At 50.7% G+C, this 9,967-nt stretch overlaps 1 protein-coding gene across 1 annotated transcript; it reads left to right on the plus strand.

Annotated features, from left to right (window-relative positions):
* CHST2 (carbohydrate sulfotransferase 2) lies at positions 2,176-5,659 on the plus strand. The gene is made up of 2 exons (XM_003358597.4): positions 2,176-3,184; positions 3,291-5,659. The coding sequence occupies exon 2, from the start codon at positions 3,473-3,475 to the stop codon at positions 5,072-5,074; it is 1,602 nt and encodes a 533-aa protein (XP_003358645.1). The 5' UTR covers positions 2,176-3,184; positions 3,291-3,472; the 3' UTR covers positions 5,075-5,659.

Consider the following 9,967-nt stretch of genomic DNA (forward strand, 5'->3'; position numbering starts at 1 on the left):
TGGATGTCATTAGCTGTAACAAAGTTTGGAATTAATCATGACACAGTGCAAAATGGTAAAGCAAGGAGAGGGTGGAGATGCTGAAACCTGTAAATTTATGCCATCTGAGCACTCCCTGTGGGGGAGTCTGGCAAATGCATTTATTATTTTGCCAACTTTAGTAAAGTGTTACAAAATTGCAGACAAAATTGTTTCTATGCAAACAATTTTTGAGAAAAGGGTCCTTAAATCAAATAACTGCAATTCACATGCTTTCTGAGTAACCACAAAGCTAGGGACTAAATTTTAAATATTAGACATTATTTTTCAACCATGCTGAATACTAAGGTTGAGATTTTTCTTTCCTCCCAACTTCCTTTGCTTTTAAGGGCCGCACCAGCGGCATATGGAGGTTCCCAGGCTAGGGGTCTAATTGGAGCTACAGCTGCCAGCCTAAACCACAGCCACAGCAACCCCAGATCTGAGCGGCATCTGTGACCTACACCACAGCTCATGGCAATGACGATGGATCCTTAACCCACTGAAGGAGGCCAGGGATAGAACCCACAACGTCATGGTTCCTAGTCGGATACCTTTACTTTGCACCGCAAGGGGAACTCACTCATCAGTCTTTTAACTTGTCAATATCCCTTTAGTTTTTTGGGGAAAGGACAGAGGAAAGAAGGGACAGGGCTAGAGAAAGCTCAGAAAGTGATGTGGGTGGGTCCAGAAATGGAGAGATGGTAAATCATTAAATTATCACCTTAGTTTGTAAATAGGGATTAAAAACGTCTGTCTGTCCTGACGCTACTTGAGCAAGCTGCATATAAAATTCCACCTCTACTCTTCTCCTTCTATTTGCATAAAATCTGTCCTAGAACCATCTCACTCTTACATTCTATCAGAACCATGGCGGTGGGGATGTGTGTGGAAATCTGAATTTTACCTACAGCATTATGCATTTTTCTGGCGAACAAGGCCAAGTCAAGGTTTTGAAACATTTTCTACCCGGAAGACTCATATGAATTAAGTCACTTTCTAAGAGTCCTAGCACTCCGAAGATTCTGTTAAGACTCACTGAAGAGTAGTAACGGCGCAAACAATAACATTTTAAATTTAGAAGGACATTCTGGCTGAGAGAGGCTGGCCCATATAGTACAAAGATAAATCTGCAGTAACTTTGTCAACTTCTAAAAACTCTTTTGGGACAGGAGGCAACAAAAACGCCTTACCAAAGGCCGATGAGCTTCAGGACCGGTAGCGATTCGTAGCTCTTCAGCCAAGGGCTCAAGTAAGGTTTAATTACCTGGGTATCTAACTCCTCTCACCGTTCAATTACTACTGTAGACGCTTATAACTGTCTTCATTTCGGGGATGAATTTTAAGCTACGGCTTAGCCTCTTCTGATGAAGGGGGGATGAGAAGAGAGAGAGGGGCGAGGGGGGAGGGACGGAGAGAGAGCGAGAAAGGGAGAGGCAGGGAGAAGAGAGAGGAAGAGAAAGCTGTTCCTTATTAAAAAAAAAGGCGGGGGGGTAATACTTAAACCAACTAAACACGATCTACTAAATATGATCCGACAACGGCGTTTCCTTTAAGGTCAAATCGCTTGATCTCATTTCTAAAACCAAAAAGCAAGACATGTATTTTACGGTAAATTAGAACAGAGTCACCCCTGATGCCCCATCACCCCAGTTCGTTCCCGAGGACATCAGTCACAGCGAACGCATCATCACGAGATGAGATGGGGAGAGCGTCTGCTGGGGGCGTAATAAGACCGAACAGGCTCTCTCCATAGGTGGAGTAAAGCGAGAAGAAGCCCCGCCGGCACACTCCTCCGGAAAACTGAAGCATCTTCTTTAACCTCGGGGTCAGAAAGATTTATTACTTCCTCGGTGAGCGAGAAGCCTCAGGCTAGTTGGAACTGACGAGCGGGGAGTGGGAACCTGAGAGCGACGCTCGGCGTTACCAGAGCTCTCCGGGGCGCGGGTGCGTCCTCAGTTCCCGGAGGGGCCCAGCCGTGCCGACCCGGGGGAAGAGCGGCGTGGGAGGCCGCTGCGGGATTTGTCCAAACTTTATCACCAACTCTTTCCGAGAGCAAAAACGGACGATTGAGCCCGGCAGCGGCGAGCAGAATCCAAGTTTCTCAGAGGTCGGGGCGCCGGAGCGCTCTTAACCCCCGAGTCAGCGCCCTGGCGCTCAGCACACGGACTGCTACGGCCTCCACCGCGCGGATGGCGGCCGGAGCGACGCCGCTATAAATTGGTCCCCGCATCTCCAACCCCCAAGGCGTCGGCGGCGGGAGCCGGGCGCTGAGTCGGGGGCGGGCGCGGGACGCGCGGAGGAGGAGCGCAGCGCGGTGAAAGGGGAGGAGTCCCAAGGATAGACGGTGGCGCGCACCAACCCGGCGCCTGCTGGCAGGAGCCGTGCAGAGGCTGGCCCGAGCGCGTTGCAGCCGCTCGGCGTAGGGAGAGTCGGGTAGCAGCATCCTCCCAGGCGCCGCTTTCGCGCGGCGGTGGCAGCGGCTGCGGCTGGGGCTTTCTCAGTCCGGATTTCTCGTTGGCCCGAAGAGGCTGGTGCCGGGGGGCGGGGCGGGCAAGGGAGCTGCGGACCCCAGCTCTTTTGCTTAGAGCTGTGTGTAGGGGATTTCTGGGCCAGTCGGAGGCTGCGGAGCGGCGGGGGCGCCGGCAATGCCCGCTCGGGCATCCTCTGGGTGATGGAAGAAGCAGCTGCTGCCGCCGCCGCTGCAGGGTCGCACTGCGCCCCATCTACAGCCTTCCGAGAGATGGGAAGATTCGGGGCGCAGAGGCCGAGAGCGAGAGAGGCGGAGCCGCTTTGCCTGGAGCTGGGTCCGGTTTAAGCCCCCTCCCCCCAACTTCCCCCGGCCAGCTTCACCCCCCCGCCCCGAGCGAGGAAGGAAGCTACTGTCCCGAGAGGGCGGCGGCGACGCCGCTGGAGCCGGTCGCAGTGGGCTTAGCGGAGGGCAGAGCAGGGCTCCAGGCCCGTTGAAAGTTTCCCTTCCCCAGCCTCAGGGCGCCTGCTGCCAGGAAACTCTGCCCAGGGCTTGGGCTGCGGATTCCCGCGACCCCCTCGGAGGCAGGGGACCCCGAGCGGAAAACAGCGCTTGAGAAATCGAGGAACGAGTGACAGCAGGACAGACAGCCGGGCCGTGATCCCGGGCCGCTCCGGGGCGCGCCTGCGGCTCCAGGTGAGCTGGGGAGCCAGGCAGACCCGAGGGTGGGCGTTACTTAGGAGGAGGTGGAGGCTGGGGAGGAGGATTGGGGAGCATCGACTTACTCCGCTTCCCCTCGTAGGTCCTTCTCGGAGCCGCTGCCATGGGAGAACCAACCCTAGGCGCCGGGGACCAGCCGCCGCTGCTGCCGTGCCCACCTCGGAGCCGCGGCCCAAGTCCCCGCGTCCGAAGCCGGGCCGCTGCGTCCCCCTCCCGGGTTGCAGGGCCGCCTCCGCCGCGCTGCCGGCCTGGGCTGTGCCTGTGATGAGCCGCAGCCCGCCGCGAGCCCTTCCCGCGGGCGCGCCCCCCCGGTTGCTCCCGGCCGCGCCTGCCGCCGGGCCGCGCGCCCTGCTCCCACCGTGGCCCCGGCGCCCGGGTCGCCGCTGGCCCGCGTCCCCGCTCGGAATGAAGGTGTTCCGCAGGAAGGCACTGGTGCTGTGCGCGGGCTACGCGCTGCTACTGGTGCTCACCATGCTCAACCTCCTGGACTACAAGTGGCACAAGGAGCCGTTGCAGCAGTGCAACCCCGACGGGCCGCTGGGTGCTGCGGCGGCAGGAGGTGCTGGGGGCGGCTGGGGGCGCCCGGGGCCTCCTCCGGCAGTGCCGCCACACGCGCACACCCGCTTGGACCCCCGTACCCCTCATCGCCCTCCCGTTGCAGCCGTCGGGGCGGCTCCGGCAGCCGGGGCGGGGGCTCCGGGGGCCGCAGCCTCTTCGGGTAATGGTACTCGGAGCAGCACCGGGGGCGGCGGCGGGGACAAGAGACAGTTGGTGTACGTGTTCACCACGTGGCGCTCAGGCTCGTCCTTCTTCGGCGAGCTTTTCAACCAGAACCCCGAGGTATTCTTCCTTTATGAACCAGTGTGGCACGTGTGGCAAAAACTGTATCCAGGGGACGCCGTTTCCCTGCAAGGGGCGGCACGGGACATGCTGAGCGCTCTCTATCGCTGCGACCTCTCGGTCTTCCAGCTGTACAGTCCCGCTGGCAGCGGGGGGCGCAACCTCACCACTCTGGGCATTTTTGGAGCAGCCACCAACAAGGTAGTGTGCTCTTCGCCGCTTTGCCCCGCCTACCGCAAGGAGGTCGTGGGACTGGTGGACGATCGCGTGTGCAAGAAGTGCCCACCGCAGCGCCTGGCGCGCTTCGAAGAGGAGTGCCGAAAGTACCGCACGCTGGTCATCAAGGGCGTGCGCGTTTTTGATGTGGCCGTGTTGGCGCCACTGCTGCGCGACCCCACCCTGGACCTCAAGGTCATCCACCTGGTGCGTGATCCCCGGGCTGTTGCCAGTTCACGGATCCGTTCGCGCCATGGACTCATCCGTGAAAGCCTACAGGTGGTGCGCAGCCGGGACCCGCGAGCCCACCGCATGCCCTTCTTAGAAGCCGCTGGCCACAAGCTGGGCGCCAAGAAGGAGGGCATAGGAGGGCCAGCCGACTACCACGCCCTTGGCGCCATGGAGGTCATCTGCAACAGCATGGCCAAGACGCTGCAGACTGCCCTACAGCCTCCTGACTGGCTGCAAGGCCACTACCTGGTGGTGCGGTACGAGGACCTGGTGGGAGACCCCGTCAAGACCCTAAGGAGGGTGTACGACTTTGTGGGGTTGCTGGTGAGCCCTGAAATGGAGCAGTTTGCCCTCAACATGACCAGTGGCTCGGGCTCCTCCTCCAAGCCTTTCGTGGTGTCCGCACGCAACGCCACGCAGGCCGCCAACGCCTGGCGGACCGCCCTCACCTTTCAGCAGATCAAACAGGTGGAGGAGTTTTGCTACCAGCCCATGGCCGTGCTGGGCTACGAGCGGGTCAATAGCCCTGAGGAGGTCAAAGACCTCAGCAAGACCCTGCTCCGGAAACCCCGGCTCTGAGCGTGGTTCCCGGGAGACCTGACTTCCCGTAGAGACACCCACAGGAGGATTGTGGTGTGTTTCAACAAAAACAGACCAGATCCAAACTGAGGAAGCCCACATACTCAATTATAGATACATAATATAAATAACCACACAGGCACTTGCTGTCAATGTTTTGAATCATTGAATTCAAGGAACAGCCACAATACACATCTCAGAAAAGGCAAGACTTGAAAGTTCTGACCAGCTGCCCCTATTTTTCTCTCCTCTCTTCTCTCCTCTGCTTTTTCTCCTTTCCCTTTTCTCCCATTTCCTCCCCTCTCCTCTACCTGACTTCCATTTGGAAGTGAGATGTTGATTAAATCAAGATCCAGTAATCCAAATCTTGTTTACAAAATTTTCGTGGTATCTGTGAACATGTGAAAGAATCCTTTGGATGTTGGGGGGGTGGGGTGGGGTGGAGAAAGGGGAAAGTGGTCCAGGAGCTAAAAGCCCCACTGGGCATGCTAAATCATGGAGGCATTCTTCTAAAGTAGGCTTTTGTGTAAAAAGCAAAGGTTATATGTGAGTATTAATAAAGATAATAAATAATATTCTTTTTTATATTTGCCTCCATTACTTTCGATTTTACCTGTGTTACTTGTCCTGTGCAGCTTGAGACATAATCTGCTTCCCCTCCCCCCACCTCCTTTTCCTGTCTCTTTCCTAGAAAACACTAAGATGGGTGGGAGCTGCTTCCAACTCCTTGATAAGAACTTTGGAGTTGTTTTCTCACGTATAAACCACAGCCTGTCAGGTACCCAGGAATGGGAACAAATCTTCAAATTCTAGAGGCAAAATCCAAGCAGGGCAGTGGAGGAAAAAGCAGGGCACTACTTTCCTGCTGCACTTGGAGCACAGAAAGGAAGGAGCAACCTCTTGGGGATTTGAAGGCATTCGGTTTTGATGTTTTGATTGTTCTTGAGTTAAGACTGGGGGAAACCTTGAAGTAGAGGCCAGTGTTTTGGCCCTGAGTTTAGTTCAGAAAAGGCTTTTTTTTAAAAATGAAAAGTATGTAATTAAAAACACTTATAATGAGAACACAAACCTCAAAAATTAGTATGGACAACTTGTGGCAACTTCTTTGGTTATAAAAGTGACAGAAGTATATGTGTTTGGAGTGTTTTTCTGCCTCTGACACAGTCCACAGAGGCAATGTGAAAAGGGAAATTTGACCTGATAACTCTAAGGGCACCCACAGGCTTTCCCCCTTCTTCCCAGCTTCCTATCCAAATTAGTGCAAGAGAGAATGTAGATTTATAATGGTTTACTTGGGATGCCTGTGGGGTACATTGCTTTTCTTTATTATGTTTCCAGAAAGTAAAATTGTAAAGAAGCTACGACATGTTACTGACAGTATAAGGGTTCAACTAAGAGCTTCTTTTAGATATGAAAGTAAATTACAGAGAAATGAAATGAATTGTGAGTTAATGTGCTAGATTTTGAGATTTCGTATTTTCCAGGGAAAAAACTACTGCAATTTTCCTTCAGTGGTAGTGGTATTGCTGCTGTCCTGAGACCATTTGTACTGAAGCACTCTGCAGAATGTTGTATTTATTATAATAAGAAGTTAAGAAGCGTAAATGGGAGCAAGAGACAGCGTAGATATGTATTACATTAAATGTGATACAAATTCAAGTTCATATCTTTATTTACTATAATTTATTGGGAGATCTGTAAAAGCTGATCTGTATAGATTAAATGCTGAGGATTTTATTTTATTTTAAGGAAAAGATGATGAAAGGGAATATGGGAGATATTTTAACATAAGATAATTCTTAAGTATAATTTTTATTACAATGTGAAATTAACTACACTGTTAAGAATTCCAAGATAAAGAAGCACAGAGGTTAAAACAAGGATGTAATATAGCAGTGGATTTCATAACATTCTAGAATGGTTATTTCTTAATTTACTAAAATATAGAATTGTGTTTATTAAGCCAGATAACAGCTAGAACACATTGATGGTTTCCGATATTTTCATGGTAGCACCTATGCTGAATTATCTTCAGCGGTAATAGGATATTTGCAATAGCTTTAATTTTAAAACTCTGGAAAAGTAAATGAACAAAATAAATATTAATGTTAGATGACTAGAGATGAAACAAACAGGTTTAGCAGGAAATTAAGACAGCATCCTTAAAGAGTAGCCTCTCTGAATAAAAGAACCATTTAAAACCAAATTTCATGTGGCATTAGAATCAACTCTTTTCACGTATTCACAGTAAAATTCGTGCTTAGTTGTTGAGTGAAGGGTTTCTAAGCAGTTGGAATCATTCTTCTCTCACTATAGCCAAGGACTTTGATGGCCTTTCAGTGGAATTATGATGTTTTTGGATCTTGTCTTTAAAAAATATCAGATGCCACGTAGAGGCTTTTCAGCCTGCAGCACCTTCTTGGTCTCTGCTCAGATGAAATGTTAAGCTAAACATCAACAGTTCTCCCCTTGTTGTCTTCAAACGGGTTTCCATCCATAATTCCCTTATTTTGTAGCAGCTGCCTTCTCGCCACGCTACCACTCCTGGGCTCTGTAATTTGACAGGGTGAACTGTTGCTCCTGGAGGTCTGTACCTAGCTGCATTCTAGGAAAGTGAGACAGGTATAGTTCCCACTAACGGCCGAGATAATCATATCCGTGACATTCAGCTTCCACAGGGTTGAAAAGGAGAGAAGCAGTTTTTGGCATTAATAGGTTGTCAGCCCCCAGTGCTAGCAAATCTGTGCCACAACAAAGTGCGATACAGCCTGTGACCATTTCTGAGACAGCAAATGTGAAAGAGATCATTTTCACGCTTCCCAACTTGGCACTATGTCCATCAGCAGGAGCAAATATTCTTTAGAGCAGGTTATCAGAGTGGTTTTTTTATTTTCAAAGTCTGCTGAACGGAGAGCACACCTGACTTACGCCTCTGACTTTGGAATGCCTTTGTTAATTAGAATGCTCTGTTTATAAAACCAAGCCTACTCAGTGCATTGAGCCAACAGATATGAGTTTGGAACAAGGCAGCGGCCCAGGCTGGGTGCTTGAGTTTCAGGGAGCTCAGAAGTCCTCAAAGGCCCTATTCAGACTCAGCCGTGGGTACCTTGCGGGCAGGGACGGGGCCAAATCCTGTACCCTTCAGTGTCGGCCACAGAGCGGGTATTTGATAAATATTTATTGAGTGAAATATGTAAGTATCCAATTTTGAAAGTGCTCAGGAGGCAAAGAGTGGGAGAATGGGTTACCTGTTAGGAGAAAGTGCCAGGCTGAAGAGTGTGGGCCTTCGGCTCTACTTACTGTGGGGAGTGGGCTAAGAATATTTTCAAGATTTCCAGGGGGTCTGTGTATAGACTCATATTTCCCACTGATGAATTAGAATTTCTGGATGTGGAGTGGTAAACGTTTCCAAATGAGGAATTCGATTTTTCTTATTTGTTTTTCCGATGGCACAAACAAGATAAAGGGCAGTGATCAGAACATCACTGCAGAATAAATGCTGCCCTGGTGCCTAAGGGAGGGCTGGGCGGTTTTCAGGATTGCAGAAGCTCTGTGATATTTACGGTTTCGAGTGCTGGGAACGCTGAGGTTGGAAGGACTAGGGGGTGGATTTCACCCAGGCAGAGACTAGGCCCTTGCAGGAAGTGAGTCCTATTGTGGATGCTGGGTGAGACAAGGGCTGTCTGTCCCCATTGCATCCTTGCCCGGCCGTGGCCAGTTCTGCCCAGGATTTCTGTTGCACACAGGGGAGTTGTGGCTGGATTATGCTGTCCATTTGAAACTAATGCGAATGTGAGTGAGGCCATTCAATGACTATTCCCTTGGTCTGAGCCATGAAGTAAAGATCATATTTGAAATCCAGCCTCTAGAGATGACTTCAGAAAGATGAAGAGGGAAGTAAAAAGGCGTGTCTTATCTGTAGCCACGAACAAGGATGAGGTGTCACTTTACCGCTCTCCCCCACCTCCCTCCCTACACACAGCAGGTACAGGTGAGTTTCTGCACCGTCTGGAAAGGTCTGGAAGAGAGAGTTTTTTATACCAGTTAATGGGCATGTGGGGAGGGACGCTTTTTGATCTTAGGCACCTGAGAGCGTGTGGGTGATGATTCAGAACCGGTGACACTTTGGTGTCAGGATCCAATGTGGACAGGTGGAAAATGACAGTTACCATCTGACGAATGGCTTGAGCTCTATGTAATGGGATGTCCCAAGGTAAGGCACAGGTTACAGATCCCTTTTGTCACTCACCTTGAGGAGGGTCCTCTCAAATCCGTCACGGCTAAGAACAGCTGCTACTTTTGCAGTTCAAGTACGAGCCACTGAGCTGCTTGGGTACAGGCTCCGGTACAAGTGTTTAATAATTGAAATTACAGGGCTTGACTTTTATTACATCGGAGGCAATTCTGCACACCCTTAATCAAATTATGCTAAGGAAATTGTTAAATTCTGAATAACGCATTAAGTTTATAGAAAGGGAAACTTTAGGAACCAGTGTTTGGCAGGGGGTGGTATTGTTTATAAACTTCAAGGAGCCTTGAAGGAGCAAGAGGCTGTCTGTATATCTGGCAGGATGGTAGAGGATGGCCAGGGCCAAGCTGAACGTTTGGCCAAACCAGTCATTTGTCATCAGACATCAAAAGTGTTGGGGGCCTGCTTGAACTTTCAGGTTTGTGACAGTCACCCTGCCAAGTAAATGATGGTGAAAATGATCACTGTAACCAAAAGCTATACTCAGAAGCGTTTAGTGATGGCTCCCATCCTGAGAAGACAGGGCTTGATAGAAATTCACCTTGAAGCCATTCGTCCTCAAGTGAGGACCAGCTGCATAATTAGTGGGGCTCCGGACCAAATGAAAATGTGGGGTCTCTTGTTAGAAAAATTATTAAGCATTT

This window comes from Sus scrofa, chromosome 13, assembly GCF_000003025.6.
Source record: "Sus scrofa isolate TJ Tabasco breed Duroc chromosome 13, Sscrofa11.1, whole genome shotgun sequence".
NCBI lineage: Eukaryota > Metazoa > Chordata > Mammalia > Artiodactyla > Suidae > Sus > Sus scrofa.

What these genes read in the sequence shown, in the direction of transcription:
- CHST2 (XM_003358597.4), top strand. Translation starts at nt 3,473, where the DNA reads ATGAGCCGCAGCCCGCCGCGAGCCCTTCCCGCGGGCGCGCCCCCCCGG.